Below are 19,012 nucleotides of genomic sequence, written 5' to 3'. Positions count from 1 at the left end.
AACTTACTTGGATCATTATAAAACAGGTCTTTTAATTTGTAAGTAAAAATATTCTTCTAGAAAATATAAAGCTAATTAGGAGTCTGGAAAAGCATGCTTAACATACCCCATTCACCGGAACCATACCCTCCACTTTATAGCTTACACTCTTAAAGACACATGAATTACAGTTTTACTCATCTAAGGTAAAGACAATAAACACAGCCATTATGATATGTGTTGCTCCTTTCTAAAAACAAAGGCTAACCTATAGTTGGCCTTTATCATTTTCTTGGTATTGCCTTATTCACTGACCTCTGCCACAGAAGTGACAATCTGTTGAGTCCCCAAAAGGTAACGACAATTTCATGGAAGCATGGGTGACCAGCGTAAGCTAACCTGTATATAGGCTTAGTATCCATCAGAGAATTGCCCACACAGACCTGTCATAAACAAAAAAGTTCTATATACTTTCTCCAAACTCCTCTTAACAGCTGCTATTTTGTGTCCCAATGTCACAAGACTCAACATTCTTCTAGCTGCATTCAGTCACTAAATAAAAGCAAGCTATTCTATTCTAGTAAGAGTAAGTGTAACCAGCACTTCGCAGACCTGTGAGAGGTCTTTTGGAGACAGGACATAGCAAGGACAGAAACATTTACATGCTTGAGCTCCACAACAGGCTGCTGGACATGTGTAAAAGACATGTGTAAAACCAAGCTCTATAATTACGACACAAAATCACCTTTTGTTTACCAATGCATAGAAACAATTTCGAGAAAGAAGAAGGGAGGCAGTAGAACACTTATGGAGTACCTACTTTCCATGAGGCCATGTCAAAAATGATTTCTAGAACCCTAAACCCACTCAGTTTCCCATTACAGGAAAAGATCAAAGGGAGAGCATGTGAGACAGTGGGGTCCATGACTCTAAGCATGACCTCTCCCAATGTCTACAATCCACTGGCTGTGCCCTGCTTTGGTCACTATATCAGAAAATAACATAGGGCCACCTGGGTGGCTCAGTCAGTTAAGCAACCAACTCTTGATTTTGGCTCAGCTCATGATTTTAGGATTGTGAGATCAATCCCTGCCTCAGGCTCCACACTGTGCATGAAGCCTGCTTTAGATTCTCTTTCTTCTTCTCCTTTGCTCCACACTTACACATATGCTCTCTCTCTCTCTCTCTCTCAAAAAAAAAAAAAAAAAAAGGAATATAACAGTAGGTCAAATTATTCAACTGCTCAATAAATATTGTTAACTAATATCCAAAACTAACAATTCTACATGTAAAAATGTTGTAATTTCCATGAAAAAGTTAAAGAGATGAGTTGTTGCAGAACCTGGAAACTGTTCCTCAGCCTCATGACAAGAAGGACACTGTTTTATTTTTTAACTTTATAAACCGTAAAGAGATTTAATTAGGTTCAGTTAAAGTAAAATCAGGTAGCTTCCAGAACCAAGGACCTCTCTCCCACCTCTTCTGGTAGAGTAATGTTAAGCTCTGCATCCGCCTGTCCTACGATTCTCGAGTGGAGGTAACTGCTGCATGCCGCCAACACAGATCGGTGGGCACGGAACCGCTGGCCCTCCACAAGGACAGTGACATCACACAGCACATCCTTCTTCCGCTGGTCATTGAGGCTGAGCAAGACATTGGTGCTGTGCACCGAAGATTCATAGGCAAAAACCGCAATCTCACTCAGAGACATTCTGCGTAACAAATGGTGTCGGGAAGTTCAGTGAAAGCATGCTTCTAGTCGTCATCAAACCTGCAAAAACACATGCAAGATTTCACTTGAATAAAGTCTTATTAGAAGTATTTTTAAAAATGACAGTGTCAAGTATAAATTAAAATACTCATCACAAAAACAAAAATGAAAACAAAATCCCCTAGAGAACCTAGACATATTTATTATTTTATTTCATTTAAAATAGGTTCTTCACCACCATTTTTAGTTAGTTTTTCTAATTTTAGGGAAAAGGATCTCAGGATGAAGGAGGGAAGAACTTTTTGAACCAAGGATTTCACAGTTCTCTGAAAGTAAGTCATTTCACCCTGAGAAAATACCTCCAATGAGCAAACAGACTCATTGGTCCGGAAAGTTTCTGGGTGGTATCCCAAACCTGTTGCTTTATGACATAAATGGGCGTGTGTGCCTAGTTCCCCAGAGGTCACCCTTGGGATGGGACTGGCAGTAGAACAGGCATATGGCATTCCACTGTTCTCCATGCACCCTTCTCCAACATTTGACAGCTGGTAGGAAGCTTTGGTGCTTTGTAACAAGAGACACACTCTACATAAGGTAAAGTTCCTCCAACATAAGGAAGAAATGACTTGAGAAAAAGACTCAAATCTGTCAAGCCAGAGTCTTTTTATAGAACAAGTCATACTTTACACTACAAAATAGAGGAAACGAGTACAACTATTTCATCATTAAGAACATGATTTACCATACACAGAAACTCTTAGTTTTCTGAAAATGTTCAAAGATAAGTTATCAAAAATGTGTATTTTAAAATATACCATATTTTAAATATTATGACATATGATAACCACCATTTTTATCACATTCAAACTACTAGCAAAAAAGATAGCCACAATATATGTATGTCTACATAGTTCAATCATGTACTATTCTTATATATTATCTATTATATAACAGCGACTGAAAGTAAGAAATTAAAAGAGAGATTCTAGTATCTTCCTCCAGAGCCCAACGGCCAGTGGTGAGTACGCCCAAGGAGAGTACGCATACCTCTCTATGGCATGACTAGACTGAGAAACTCTTCACAGGTATCACCTGTCATTCACTTTTGTTCTTCTCAACTACTGCACTGCCTAAAAGAAGGTCCTCAAAAGTTCAGTGACTGAATAAACGTTATTGTTTCCAGATTCGTTATACTCCAAGCAAAACTGAGAGGAGACAAGAGGACTACTAAAGTTCAGGCACACCAGGTCCAGATCACGGGTGACTTCTGCCTCAAACACAGGCTGTTTTAGTCACAAACACGTGAAATGCATCTATAAATTCTACCCTACTTACGTGTTTATCTTTGAAGTACTCATTATAGCTAAAACATTAAGTTCTTCGGAAGTAGTCAATGAAAACAAAATGTCTCCTTATGTGGCTAAACTCTATCCTAGGTTAAGGCTTACAACCGCTCACTCACTGATTCAGCACACCACATAAAATCATGGCAACTTCAAAACAGGTATGAGAACTAACTTAACTTTTGGATTGTGCCAATTCAAAAGAGTAGTAAATTCCCTTTTGCAACTGGTCTTAATATTTCACTTACCAACACAAAGAATTAGAGTTAGGAATCGTAAGGAAGAACTATCAAAGAGATCACGTGCCCTGTGCGTGTGGTACCACACGGACCACTGCCCTCTACTTTCTCTAAGACTATGTATACCTTCCACAGCCAAGCCAGACTCCACAGCTTGCCTTTCTCTGTCCCTGCACCCAAGTCCCCAGCCTCTTTATTCTTTTCTGGCATCTGCCTTGCAAACCCTTGTAACTAGACTAATCTTACTTTTACATCTTGTCATTCTGCCAACCGCTGCACGGCCAGGCAAAACCATAAAAACACATAGGCTGGTGTCACTATAAATTCATGGTCTCAGCACTGTTATCAATTCTTTCATGTGCCCTGATATCCCGTTCTCCACAACAGCCTTCCAAGTAGACACTTTTGTCTTCAGTAAGTGTCTTTCCCAGTAGACAACCATAACTAGGATCCAACCTCAGAGATTATTATCCCCCACCACCACCTCTACAGGCCCCCTCTCCTACTGAAAACAGTCCTCAGTGTCCGCTCTTGACCTCAAAGCACTCTTGCTTCTTGAAGCCAGTACCTTCCCCTAACATTCTCTTCTCACGTATGTCCAAACTCTCTCTCTATGCCAGCTTTTTCCCATTAGACTTCGCTCATAAGTATGCGTAAGTCTCTCAAGAAACTATCCTAAAAACACTAACAGCAAATACTCATCGAGCTATCATTCTGTACCGGCACAGGTGTGAGGCTGACACAGCTTACCTTACCTACACTTCAACATAGCCCTATGACACCGATGCTCTCACAGCATCCCAACCTTACAGATAAGGAAACTGAAGCTCAGTGAGAAGCATCTTGGCTGTGGTCAAAAAACCAGTAAGACGAAGAATGAGGATTCATACCAAGCACCTGACTACTCCATATTTGTCTCCCCTTAGTAGCTGCTGAACATACAGTATAGAAAGTCACTGCAGTACTGGCTCCCCACAGTATTACTATAAGTTTGTAAATGAAAATAGGGAAATGGGCCTCCCAGAACACCAGGAGCAAACGAACTGGACCTGAATTTCAAAAAAGAGGACTCTGGACTCTTCAACACCGCAACCTAAAGGCACGCTGGTTCTCAAGGAAACCACAGCAAAAAGAGTTCCCACACCTTCACTTTAAAGCTGCTGTCAGCACACATATGTGCCCTCACTACTCACCCTCAAATCCCAGAAAGAATTTATTCTTGGCTCAGCCCTCCTGTTTAGGCAGTTTGGGGTGACAGATCACTTCAGAAGTTCTCAGCCAACTTAGAGATTCGCTGTGAGATACAGATTTGGGAGATAAGCCAAGGAGAGAGGAGCCAGAGACCCCAGTAGTACAACAAATAGCCTCTCAAAAGAACCCAAAGTGTCTCACTTAAAGTGGACTAAGCATATGCATGCCATGACTGATCTTGCTCCCCCCAGAACCCTGGGACTCATCCTGACACCTCCTTCAGCCCTGGTAGGCAATCTCTTATTGAGACCTGCTACCTCTGCTTCTAGACACTGAGACCCACTTCTCTCCATCTGCACTGCCACAATTCTAGTCCAAGCCATCACTGGCTCTAGTCTAGACAGCTTCTGCCTAGCCTTTTGTAATGGCTCACACATGTACAAATACATTAAATAAAAAGTGAAACTAAGTTTCACATATTAATATTTTATCCTTAGTAGTGCAAGGTATTCTAATTTCTACTCTGTTCTATTAAAAAAAAAAAAATAAATTCCAGTTGTGATCCACTCAATTTCAACAACCACCAAGGGACCACCATGGAAAACACAGTCCAGTGGCTAACTTCGCACACTAGGTTCAAATTCCAGCTCTGCTATTACCTAGCTGCATGACCTTTGGGCAAGCTACTTTAACCTTGCCAGGTCTTGGTTTCCTCACCTGTAAAATAAGGATAACAAGAGCACCTCACTGGATTGTCATGAGGTTTATATGGACAATAAGGGTAAATGGTTTAACATAGTGCCTGGCCTATAGCAAACAAATACGAAATATCAGCTGCTCTTAATGATATTAATAATAACAAAAGCTTCATCCCCCCTCAATCCCGTCTAGATCCCCTCCAATGTACTCTCCCACATCAAAGTGATTTCTCCCTTGCCAATACCAACGTTGTCTTCCAAATTTCTTATGATCAATTCTAAATCCTTAGCCTATCCTCCAGACCTGCAATCATCCAGCCTTATCTCAAGTTTTGTCTTTCTTGCTATTCTCTTGCCTCACCATCCCTTCTTCTTGCCCCAGCGAACCAAGCTCCTCTCGACCTCAGGGCCTTTGAACATACTGTGCCTGCAATCTGCACTTCTCCTACTCCTCAGCTGGCTAACTCCTCACCTTTTAGGTCTCAGTTAAATGTCAAAATCTTGTCTGACTTGTTTTCTGCCATAACTCAAGCACATAACATAACTGTACCTGATTCCATGAAGGAATTTGCTTCTGAATGAGTGATTTCACATATTTACTACAAATCCAAAATGCAGAGCATCTACATTTTCTTCCAAACACACTGCAATCAGCTATTCTGGTCTATATAGGAACAACGCCACTAAGCCAAGCACTCAAAGAAAAGTCCTTGGATACCAGCTTTCTCAGAGTCAGGAGCAGCAAAAGAGAACCCACCTCCGGGAGACAGAAACATATCTGCAAGCCAACTGGACAAAGAAGAACAAAACTTGGCAACTATAGACAAAGCCAGTACAGCTGACTTGCATGAACAAAGACACCAGGACCCTGGCCTCATCAATATGGGGTACTACAGAAAGTTAATCTGAAAATCAATTTTCCTAATTCTGAAAACCACCTAAGTGGTCAGTAATCTATCTTTTTACCCAATAACATGATGACTAAAGACTGGCACACATCCTTCTAGAATCTGTCAGTGTGACCTTGTAACATTTCTCAAACCTAAAAGGTAAAATATACCACCACCCAAGGAACCTTCCAGATTTATAATTCTGTTATTTATTAACACCAAATTTAGATTCCTACATTACACATGAATTTTTCTATATTCTTGGAAATTTATGCTGTTATAATTCAAAATAAAGGTTTGTTGACCTTTGTAGCTTGCTGATTCATTCAGTAATGCTGATAAAGGATGAACAAGCATTTTAAAGCTTCCTCTACTTCGATTTAGAAATAACTTCTGTTCTCTGCTCAACATATACAATTCGAGTTTTAAAAGTTACCAGTTGATGTTTTTGCTTTCAAAATGATAAACAAGATGCTATGATTTCATCCCATTTTCATAATTTAAAGGATTTAAAAAAAAAAAACTTTTAAAAAGCCTAAGGTGGTTATCTGATCATGGACCAAGTACAATGCTTCACAACAAAAATTCAGAAAGTAACTGTATGAGGATGAAGTCCCACACATAAAAGAGCTGGAATTTTGTTTCCCTCAAGTATCACAGAACTTTGGTTTCTTTTTGTTTTTTTTTTTTTTAAATTATCAGTGTGGAAGAGCACACAAAATAACACCAAGGAATCACTTAAAAGAAAAAAAAAACAAACAGAAAACTATCATCCAAACATCCTTTACCTTCACTGAACAATGATGAATGTCCTTTCTACAAATGTATACCGGAGCTACCCAACAGATTTAGTGCCATGAAAACAAAAGTAAAAGACAGACTCTACATTCAAGAACATAACCTACAGATGTTCAAAATAAAAATGATGCCTTGGGGCAAAAGCAATGACAATGATCATTATAATCAATTTACACAGGAATGTGAACATTCCGAAAGGTATTTATTTGCAATAACTCTTCAAACAAAAACTACTTCCTAGTCAATTCTCATTTACCCATAATATTCAATTAATGAGAATGATGATTTCCAAAACAGCTGTTAGCAGAGGGTGTGGGGGGGGGGTGTGGTTGGGCATCAGTTGGACATCCCATACAGCAAAATGGGTAACTGAGTTGGCCTTTATATAAAAACAATATTCTTCATCTGCATACATCTTCATCTAAGGAAGAATTCCTTAGAACTGCCTTCCCCTTCTCTCTAATGGCCATTTGTAATTTCTACCTCTTTCTCCTTATTGCTTCTGCCCACCACCAACTCCATCACACTCTGTCAATGACCTTTGCCTCACTCAGTTTCAGGTCAGGGTCTCCAAAGGCTCAGAAGACGGGAAAATTCCTCTTAGCACACCATCCTTCTCAGCTCCCTCCTAAGCTTCAAGCTCCCCTAAGCCAGTTTCTGTTACAACCTAGCGTTTGAGTGTTCTTCTGAAGTTAGGTGCACCTTGCCTTCTACTGTTCAAGTAGATGGCAAAGACCCAACAATATTGTGTGTGTACACCTTTAATTCTTTGTCTTTCCTTTTGAAGCCTTTACATATTTATGTATTAATGCATAAATAAATACATAAATAAGTTTGTTTTTAATGTAAGGTAGACATGCCAACAGAAAAGTGTCTTTAAAAAGAAGGGCTTTTTTCATTAATATTTCCAATCTTGAAAGAAGCTTAACATCATAAAGTCTGTGGGAAGACCTATACCCCTGGGGCAAAGAATGCATTATATGTTAATAAAAAAAAAAAAAAAAAAGTCTGTGGGAATTTAAATCTGAGAGAATAATTTAAGTCCACATTCTTTCCTATATTCTCAGAGCTGAGTCATCTGCCAAGAAGAGCCAGGAAGAGTAACTCAGTTTCCAAGATTTGCTATTTTCTTTGTTTTTGCAGATCTTAAATATCATACTTGCTTAAACATATCTGATAACCACATTTTCTAAATCCATTCCTCTTATGAAAAAATTCTAAGTATGACTAGATGAGATATATAAATGTGTAGATCAAAAAAAGCTGAGTGAAAATAGAAAAAAAAAATTTTTTTTTGAATAAGTAGCAGAAGACCTTATAAAAGCTCCAAAACAAGGATGTTGTTTTTAGAGGACTTTTACAATAACATATGGGAAAATGACCTGGAAATCGATGTTCACTATGTGACTAAAGATGCCACAGCTTTTTTAACCCACTGAGCTACCCAGGCACCCCTGCCACAGCTTTTTTAAAATGAGATGTGGAGAATGGAGAACGTGAGCAAATCACTACAATTTTTGCAGCTCATGGTTCAATCCCTGCTTCCCCAAAGGGAAAGTTGGACTTTTCTCCACTTACTCTTCCTTGTATTAAAAATTGTGTATTTAATCATGGATCTTTTATTGTATTTACTTGGTCTAATTCCACATCTGAAATGATAGAGCTAAAGTTAAACATAGAGGGGAGATGTCTGAACGGTTAGAGAAGTGTGAAGACCTTATTTACAGACTCACCAACTAAGAGGTCAGAAACAAAAGGTTTTTTACCTCCCAAGTCAACAAATTCAACTTTGATAATTCTGGATAGTACATTTAAAATAGCTTGGAAAGGAATAAAGGAAGAAAAAAAAAAAGAATTAAAATAGGAAACCTGAGCTCGAGAACCAAAACAAGAATAACAGATTCCACGATTATACCTTTTTAACTGAAAAGAACTTAAGAAAACAAAGCAGTCTTTTATTTGCTTAACATATTTGGTGGCTACTTGATCCTTAATAAGACTGTTATATCTCAAGTGAAATAGATCATCTTATGAAAATATGAACTAGCAATTAGAACTGGCCCACACCAATAAAGCTAATTCACTGAAAATACTCTTTATCATGTACTTGTCAGTCTCTACTTTCTGTACCAACATTGAGGTATGATTTACATAGAACTGCACTATTTAAAGTGTACGGTTCAGTGAGTTTTGACACGTGCATATGTGCATGGAACCACCACCAATAAAGATACAGAAATTTTAAAAAAAGATAAATTTCATCACTCCAAATTCCACATGCCCCATTTTGCTCTCTCCTTCCCTGTCCTCCTAGCTCCAGGTAACAAAAGATTTGATGTCACTGTAGATTAGCATGCATTTTCTATGATTTTTATATAAACAGAATCACACATTATGTCCTCTGCTTCAGGCTTCTTTCATTCAGCTTAATGACATTCATACTGCATACATCAGATGTTTCTCTATTGCTGAATAATATTCCATTGTATGACTGTATCACTCTTTGTGTATCTAGTTAACTACTGAGGGACTAGTCTAACAAAAATGGACATAACTACACTGCTTCCAGTTTGGGACTACTGTAATAAAGCTTCTGTGAACATCCAGATGGACATATACTTCATTTCTCTTGGGTAAATAAATACCTCAGGAGTAGAAGAGCTGAGTGATATAGTAGGTTTATGTTTAACTTTTCAGAAACTGCTGAGCAGTTTTCCAAAGCAACTGTATCATTTTGGACTGCTCCCAGCAGTGCACAAGTCCAGCCGCTCCACATTCTCAGCAAAGCCTTGGTATTCAGTCTTTTCCATCTTAGCTACCCTAAGTATCTCAGTGTGGTTTGAATTTGCCTTTCCTGATGGCCACCAATGTTGAGAATCTTTTTATGTGCTTATTGGCCATTTGTATATCTTCTTTTGTGAAAATCTGTTCAATTTATCTGCTCATGTTTAGTGGGCTGTTTTCTTACTGAACTGTTAAAGCCAGCAGAATTTTTATTAGGATTGCAGTGACTCTATATACCAATATGGGGAGAACCAAAATCTAAATTGAGTCTTCTCATGCACAAACCTGGTAAATCTCCCCATTTACTTAGATCTTCTTTCAGCATTATTCCAGTGTTTTTAGTAAAGAGGTCTTGCATATCTTTTGCTAAATTTATTCCTAACTAGTTTACGGGGCTTTTTTGTAATTGCCATAAATGAATTTGTTTATTAAACTTCATTTTCTGGTTTTCTGCTGCTACACTGTAAACATAAAATCAATTTTTTAAATATTAACGTTGAATTCTGCAATCCTACTTAATTCACTTATTAGGTCTTATAGTTGCTCTGACAATTCCTTACGAGTCTCTATGTACCATAATCACGTCATCTGCAAAGAGAGAGTTTTACTTCTTTCTCATCTTTATGGTTATTTTTCTTCCCTTATTGCAATGACTAAAGAGTGACAGCGCTGAGAGCTGGCATTCTTGCCTTATTCCCTCATAAGGTAAGTTTTTGATAATTCACCATTAAATATTATGTTAACTGTAGGTTTTCTAAGATGAGCAACTGATGGGCAGAAAAGGAGGTGTGGTAGTTACTATCCCAGTTAACTTCCGGCTCATATAAGAAACTCAAGGGGGAAAAAAAGTAAAGAGAAAAAATTCCCCAAAATTCCCCAGAAGAGTGAAATTCGCAAACTCACTCAGCCTCCTCCAAGGGCACCCTTCATTCCTACACCACTTTCTAAGTATTCACCCAAGACATCCAAGGATCCCAAAATCAGGGGCTGTAGATAAGAAAGGCACAGAGTGGTTATCAGAGGGCACACCCAAGACTGAAAGACTCTGTAGGAACCACACAAACATAGTGCCTTTCCGCTCTAGAGATCACTAGGGTGGATAGCATAGAAGAGCTTTCTGTAATTCGATGACAAACCCTGGCAGCTGGGCAAGGTACTTTACATCTCCTGTCCTGTACGTTTATAGCATTTCCTTTATTTTTAGGTAAAGTAGGGACAAGAATATTACTTTCTGTTGGAAAGATCAAATAAAATACACATAATGTTTTTAGAACAGTGCCTGGCACATAATGACTGCTCAATAATTAAATGTTAGCTATTATTTGAATTTGATGCTAGAAAGGTTTTTGAGTGGCATAAGGAGACACTGAAACTCTAGTTAAAGAAGTGTAATAGCATACTACTTAGCTTTCCAGGGCCCCTGCATGAGAATATGGACACTTAACTGGTTTCAACGTTCAGAATGACAAATAATGGAAGATTTAATTATGGTTATAAAATGGGATATAGACATTGTTAATCTCGACAAAATGAAAGTAAAATGAAAGGGCTGGGAGATGGAATCAGTGAGAACTGAAAGGAAAACTAGTATTTCTATATGACTTATAATGTTGAGTCAAAAGATACTTCAAAAAAAAAAAAAGGTACTTCCTTAGATGAGTGAGACCAAATTAAAAAATAAAACAAATTCTGGGGTTGTAGAGGTGACCAAGAACAGAAATGAAATAATAGATTATAAATACAGGTGGGGTGATGGTGGAAGCAACAAAATTAATATCCATAGTAAAAGGAAGTCAACAGATAATATATTAGGTTCATAAATAAACTGAAGTCTAAACATCTTGGAGACACACAGGTAACTACCAAAAATTGCATAGTGGAAATGGGTAAAGATGAATATTATCCACAAAGCAGAATTAGGGGTGGGATGGGGTATAACAGTTGGGGTTGCTTCATGATAAATCTTTCTGTATTTTTTAAACCAAAAACATGTATTACTTTGACTAAGAACATAAACTTAAAAGATATTTAAATAGTAAACAAAAATATTAAAACATAGTTAAGTCTAAATTGTTGATAACTTGGTTGTGAGCCTTAAATTTTTTGAAGATTTTCCAAACAGAAAAGAAATTTGACAAAGAGGAAAATCAACCTTTCATTAACATTTTGTATTATTTTGACTAAACTAGGAGGTGGGAGGGTAAAGAAATACAGTAAGATTTCTTACTTGGAACAATGTTATACATATGGTTTAATATTTTATACTGATAGCAATACCAATTGAAACAGATTCTTTAAAAATCTTCTAAAGAAATGAACTGTTGAACTACCAAACCACTAGAGCCTTAAAAATCTGATGAAACTTATTTCCACCAAGAAAACTACTCACATATTAAAATTTTGCATTTGCTTTTAGTTGAACTGATAAATGAAATCAAGAGCTGATGCTTTGAGAAGACAAGTAAAATTGACAAGTTTCTGCAGTCCCACCAAGGAAAAAAGATGAATACACACAATTCCCATTATCACACAGAGCATACTATCATGGTTCTTCTCCCAATGCCCTTCCATCTACAATAAAATTCTCTACTCCCCTTCATAGTAGTCCTCAAAAGAACCATTTACATCCTCACTATTTTCACTTCCCTCTCTTCCCAATTTCACTTGAGCCCATTAAAACCAGGCCTTTCCCCCTCCGTTCCATGGAAACCACTGCTAAATGGCAAATTTTCCATCTTCTTAGACAGCATCTCAGCAACATTCAACAGGTCGATCATCCTCTCCCTGAATTCCTTTCTTCTCTTGGCTTCCAGGATACACAATCCTGATTTCCCACCATGCTGGCAGCCACCTGTCAATTTTCACTGATGGATTATCCTCCTCTTCCCAATCTCTAAACACTGGAAAGCCCAGGGCTTAGTTCTCAGGTCTCTCCTCTTCTTTGCACACATTTCCTAGGTGAACTCATTCAGACCCAAAGTAAGGACAGGATCACTCATCGACTTACAGTATACTCTCATAATTATATTTGGTCTAATCTCAACAACTCTCTTGAACTTCACACTCGTGTACCTAACTGCATATTCAAATTACTACCTGTACATCTAACAGGCATTGCACATTTAACAGGTCCAGAAATCTTGGTTCCCCCACCTCTAGTTAGAATGTATGTCAAGATATTTACAATGGTTACATCTAGGTAATTTTTGTTTCTGCATTCAAATTCTTAACTATAAAGACATAATACTTTATAACCAGAAAAATGAATGGATAAAGAAGATGTGGTTCATATTTACAATGGAATATTACTCAGTCTTCAGAAAAGATGAATATCTACCATTTACATTGACAAGGATGGAATGGAGGGTATTATGCTAAGTGAAATAAGTCAATCAGAGAAAGAGAGTTATCATATGGTTTCACTCATATGTGGAACACAAGGAATAGTGCAGAGGACAATGGAAGGGAGGGAAGACTGAAGGAGAAGGAATAAGAGACGGAGACAAACCATATGAGACTCTTGACTCAGGCAACAAACTGAGGGCTGTGGAGGTAGGTGGGGAGGATAGGGTAACCTGGTGATGGGCAACAAGGAGGGAACAGGATGTGATAAGCACTGGGTATTACACGCAAGTAATGAATCATTGAATATTATATCAAAAACTAATGATGTACTGTATGCTGGTTAATTGAATTTAAATTAAAAAAAGAAAAATACTAAAATAAACTATAAACAAAACAATGTACTTTCATTAAAAAATGCAGTTGAGGGGCTCCTGGGTGGCTCAGTGAGTTAAAGCCTCTGCCTTCAGCTCAGGTCATGGTCCCAGGTCCTGGGATGAAGCCCCGCATCAGGCTCTCTGCTGGGCAGGGAGCCTGCTTCCCTCTCTCTCTCTGAATGCCTCTCTGCCTACTTGTGATCTCTCTCTGTCAAATAAATAAATAAAATCTTAAAAAAAAAAAAAATGCAGTTGACATTTATTTCATTCGCCTTGAAGGCTCCCAAAGAGGCAATTCCAAAGAATGCCAAATACTTTTTCCTCCTTTGTAATGGATATTTCCTCCAGTCATCAGTGGTACTGGTTTGTATTATGTGTGAAATTCATGGGCAACTCTACAACACAGGAGCCTCCGCTGGTATCTTCATAGTAATTATGAAAGAATAAAGGAAACTATATAGGCCTCTAAAATAAAGGATGATTTAATGTAGAAAAAGAGAACTCTGTACAGAAAATAAGGAGGAAGGATGCATCAAGTCAGGTGTAGCTATTTAAAGGGCAAATATGCATCCATTAGACTTAAGTAGGTAGCTCCTAACCTATTTTGTCTCACAAAGGCCTTTAAAAGGGATAAAGAGCTAAACAAACACACAGAATTATGAAACGCAGAAGTAAAGCCAGTTTAGGTTATTTTAACACTGCCAGCAGAGTAACACTGGAAAGAACAGCAGTACTAGAATACAATTAGAGCTTTGCCAGTATTACCTACCAGGTGTGTGATCTTCTGTGAGCCACCTGATTTCATGCTTCAGGTTTCCCATAAGAAAAACACTTACTGGGGCGCCTGGGTGGCTCAGTAGGTTAAGCCTCTGCCTTCAGCTCAGGTCATGATCTCAGGGTCCTGGGATCAAGCCCCGCATGGGGCTCTCTGCTCAGTGGGGAGCCCGCTTCCCCTTCTCTCTCTGCCTGCCTCTCTGCCCACTTGTGATCTCTCTCTCTGTCAAATAAATAAATAAAATCTTAAAAAAAAAAAAGAAAAACACTCTAAGGATCGGACGTTTGGTGCATTTAATAGCACAGTGTTTGGCACAAGATCATTATTATTTTTTTATTATTACTGCCATCATTATGCAAGTGATCAATAGAAAACTGTATTTTAAAAGATTCTGCAAACCCAAGAATTAAGTTACAAAAGGCAGAGACCTGTATCCTGGAAGAATAAAAATTTAGTAAACTTAAGATCTCAATAAGGTAAAAAGAAATCTTTAAAACTGGAAAGTTTGCTCAAGATAATTGTCAGTTGCACAGAACTAAAGCATTTGCAATTAAAAGAACACATTCATCCAGTATGACCTGCTTCCCCACTTCTGTTACAGATGCAGAAACTGAAACCCTGAGGGGGTCAGTAACTTAAAGGCTGTAGAGGTCTTCTATCCCCACATCCAAATAGTACATTCCAATTCACATGCATGACCTAAGTGGCACATGTGTGCAGGTTTTCTTTGGGGGGGGGGGACAGGGTGGGTGAAAGTGAAAAGGGATGGAAGAATAAGGAATAGAGGGAAATGCCTCAAGTATCCTGTGTGTGATGAGAACAGTGTTAGACTAAAAGGGCATTCAAGAAATAGCAAATTTCCCTTTATTATTCAATACTGATTAATTAATTTCTGATTAACACTTCTTAGGGGGCACCAAGGTGGCTCAGTCGGTTAAGCATCTGCCTTTGCCTCAGGTCATAATCCCTGGGTCTTGGATCTAGCCTCAAGTCAGGCTCCCTGCTCAGCGGGGAGTCTGCTTCTCCCTCTCCCTCTCCTTCTGTGCTCTCTCTAATAATTAAATAAAATCTTTAAAAAAAAAAAACACTTCTTGGATTACATAAACAATCTCATATATCATTAACAGGAATCTGACATTAAACTATGCTGAACTAAAGACAAAAGTCTATAGTTATAGTCAACTATGTATGGAAAATTCAAGGACAGAATGCTATGAGGTATTTCACTAAAAGTTACGTTTCATACAGAGTATTAAGTGTTTATGTCCTACAGTCAAATGAAATACTATAAATTCTTCATATGTTGTTTTCAAACTATAAAAAGCATAACCATGATCCAAATTATTTATTTCTGATTGCGTAGAGGAAGTCAAAGTCCCAAAGCTAGATCAAGGTCAGAATGACTCTGTAGATCTAACAGTTAACACATATAGTACGCAAAGTAACGGGGTGGGGGGAGACAACAACAGAAAAAAGTGCCTTCAAATTCCCAACCCTTCCTTAAACATCATCTTTCTCCAACTCATAATAAATGTGAGTTAAATAAAAAAAAAGGGGGGGTTAAAAAGTTATCAATTTTAATTAAATAAGGCAGCAATTATAGGGGAACAATTAGAATATTACATGAATCACAGATCTGAAATTTTTTTTAAATTAAGTAAGGGTATGAAATTGAAATGCTTTATTTAAAAATAACCTGATCCACTAATCCCTGACAGTCACCACAGTGCTACAGTATCTCAATATATTAACTTGGAAGTCAAAATTACCATTTCTAAACGGGGATATCCAAGCTGTAGACTTTCTACATAAACCCTCATAGCCACTTTCCCAAATATAATTATTATAAGATTTTGTCAAATAAGTAAACATGAGGCTTATAAAAAAAAGCTGAAATATTTCTCAGTGCAAATATTATTTAAGGAACACTAAGTAGATAAATATTATTGCTTTTTACCTAAGACAATTACTTTGGTAGTATATATAGTCTTTCTAAATTCTCTCTAAAGAATTAATACCATTTCAAAACACTAACCATCTATATCACAGCCTCTTAGTTACTATTAAATAGGAAAAACTATTAGCAATTAACTTCTACTTGGTGAATTTACAATGCTATTTGTGTATTTATTTATTTGCCTTTCACATACCACAAAGAATACTATATAAACCTAAAGTGGCCCTATTCTTGAAGTCCCAAAGAATAACTAATAAACTGACCACAGGATCACTTTCCCCCCTACTAGGGGAATGTGTGTGTAGAGGGGACAAGATGCTCCTGGTTGTAATTCAAGAGTTTGGGTTCCAAAGAATCCTGCCCATCCAAGTGGACATTCTTTTGAATCAACCATTCTATTCAAGCCACTCTAGCCTCACCACTCAGGAGAGCCACAGATATCACAGGAGAACATGCCTTGCAGATTAAGAGAGAGAGTGATTCTCTTGGTATAGATAAAATCAGAAACTACAAAATTTAATTGTATATTTTCCTTTCCCCCTTAAGAAATGACAGAGAACTTTAGAACTGTTGGAGTACTGAAAGAAATAGTTTTAGATTACTTCCATGAGTTTTTTTTCTCTTTTTTTCTCGTAAAATGGGCATTTTGTTTTCAATTTTTAAATATTTTTAAATAAAATTTATTTAATCTGACTGTAAAGGTTAAGACTTGACCATGGTAGGAAATATAAGATGATAAAGGGAGGGGGGAGTCACCTAAAATTCCAAATCCAGAGACAACCACATTTTCTTTTTTCTATTCAGAAGTATGTGTCTAAAACCATAAGAGACTCTTAATCTCACAAAACAAACTGAGGGTTGGGGGGGGGGTGGGAGAGTAGGGAGAGGGTGGTGGGGTTATGGACATTGGGGAGGGTATGTGCTATGGTGAGTGCTGTGAAGTGTGTAAACCTAGAGATTCACAGACCTGTACCCCTGGGGCTAATAATACACTATATGTTTATTAAAAAATAAAAATAAATAAAAAAGAAATATATAATATCCAAAATATATAAGTAATTTATACCACTCAATAGCAAAAATAAAATAAAATTAAAAATTAAAAATTAAAAAAAAAAAAAGAAGTGTCTGTTTGTAGTGATGGGTTAAGTAGCAGGCAAGGATGGTACCGCTGATCACCCAATACCATTCATCACCTCATTTTCTAACCAAACACTGATTATGTTCACAAATCTACTTTCTCCCTGAGGCTATGTGTTTCTGGGGAAGCAGGTCCCAGTACCAACTAAGACAAATGATGACCAATTTAAGCTAATCGTATGGTCTCATTTCCCGGGATATTGACTCATTTAGGTATGGGCTTATGTAAAACGCTGGCCCACGAACAGAGAGGTCAGGATGGCATCTATTATAAGGCTTTTGGGACAGGTTTTACTTAGGAGACATCCCATGGGGGAAAAAAAATAGTCCTCTCCCAAGGAACTTAGTCACTGACTTACGACACTTCAATTTGTAGCAGCCACCTTGCAACCATAATAGGAACTAACCAAGAACAAAACAAAGATACACCCTGCATCTTCAACCTTTTCCTACTGACATTTTTTTTTAAATTCATACATCATACACAAACACACACCCTTCCTGACCCAACTTCCCCCTACTAAAATCCCTCTTCTCTACTCTTCTTCAATGCTATACTTCTCAAAAGAGATGTCAAAACAAACTGTTTCCTCTGTTCAACTATGCATTCATCACTGACATTCCTAAAGCTTTCCTGATTTCTTAAAACTTAGGTCTCTTACACTCTATGGCTCCCAGGCACATTCTACATGTTGCTACTACAGAAAGTAATACATGCTACAGTAATGGTTTGTCTATTAGACAGTAACTTGTAAGAAGTTCTATACTATCAATATCTATAGAAGTTCCTGGCATAAAAAGGCATAAATATTTGTTTCATTAATCAAACATAAACCCAATATCTAATACAAAGGCATACCACAAATGCTGAAACGAATTTACCAACCCTACTACTTATACACAACAAAAGCTGATTATGTGTTTGTGTTTAAGTTTGGGGAGAGGAGCACCACGCACAGAAAGATAAGAGACCAAAGTGCCTTGAAACTTAAAAACACAATTATTCTTTACTCTCCAGAGATAAGAAAGCCGCGCAAAGTTAACAGAGTACAGGAACAGGGCAAGGGCCCGAGAAGCAAATGCAGGAAAGCAAATCTCTGAGTTCCCCTGCCATGGGTGTACACTGCTGCCCTTTTCGAGAGAGGAAAAGGTGTCCCAGCCCTCCGGGGTCTGGAACAGACAACAAACCAGGCCAATGACAACAGACATGCCAGGAGGGGCAAAACACATTTTTTAAAAACCCAAGGAACTATATCTAGAGTTTGAACAGGACTTGTGACAATCCTTTACCACAAAGAGACCATTAAATAGGCCAGGTTGAGTAGCTACAGATTCATCCCTATCATTTCATTTGATTTCTCTAGATAAAGGCTGGGAATGAAAGTATGTAACCCCATCAGGCTACGCAAAATGCTTTTCTACTTTAAAAGTCTTCCACTAATGTGGAAAAAATGATTTAAAAAGTCTGTGAATATTTTCATTCTCCTTCTAATTAAGTGATAAATCTATCTGTAGGAGAACCCTGAACCATGCTGGGAATACTCCTCAGAAAAACTGAATAAATAAGGAAATGTTAGGTTCTTTGAAAATGAAAAGTGTCTTGGGCCAAGATTTGATAACCACTTTACATTTCTGAAAAATAATATTTAAGTGAAAAATACACACTAATGAAATCACTGATCTTACTGAAAACCACTTACTCTAAAATGACAACCTAATAATTATAACCTCATAAATTTATTCAAAGACTAATAAATCTTTTATAGACATATTTTATAACAAACTCTC

The 19,012-nt window shown here is 37.6% G+C and overlaps 1 protein-coding gene across 3 annotated transcripts in view; it reads right to left on the bottom strand.

Annotated features, from left to right (window-relative positions):
* Nucleotides 1-19,012, bottom strand: part of BACH1 (BTB domain and CNC homolog 1) — a 41,267-nt gene that overhangs the window by 15,429 nt on the left and 6,826 nt on the right. The window contains exons 2-3 of one of the 3 annotated variants that reach the window (XM_046002981.1): nt 4,466-4,566; nt 1,457-1,750 (exon numbers count right to left, since the gene is read on the bottom strand). In XM_046002981.1, coding sequence (XP_045858937.1) covers nt 1,457-1,690 — 234 coding nt within the window. In that variant the 5' untranslated portion in view covers nt 1,691-1,750; nt 4,466-4,566. Of the gene's footprint in view, nt 1-1,456; nt 1,751-4,465; nt 4,567-14,121; nt 14,214-19,012 lie in introns of those variants that run through there. The other 2 variants (XM_046002984.1, XM_046002983.1) reach the window with 2 other exon arrangements.

This window comes from Meles meles, chromosome 4 (assembly GCF_922984935.1).
Source record: "Meles meles chromosome 4, mMelMel3.1 paternal haplotype, whole genome shotgun sequence".
Lineage (NCBI taxonomy): Eukaryota > Metazoa > Chordata > Mammalia > Carnivora > Mustelidae > Meles > Meles meles.
Note: the sequence above shows the minus strand (reverse complement) of the source record. Positions and strands in the feature narration are given on the sequence as shown.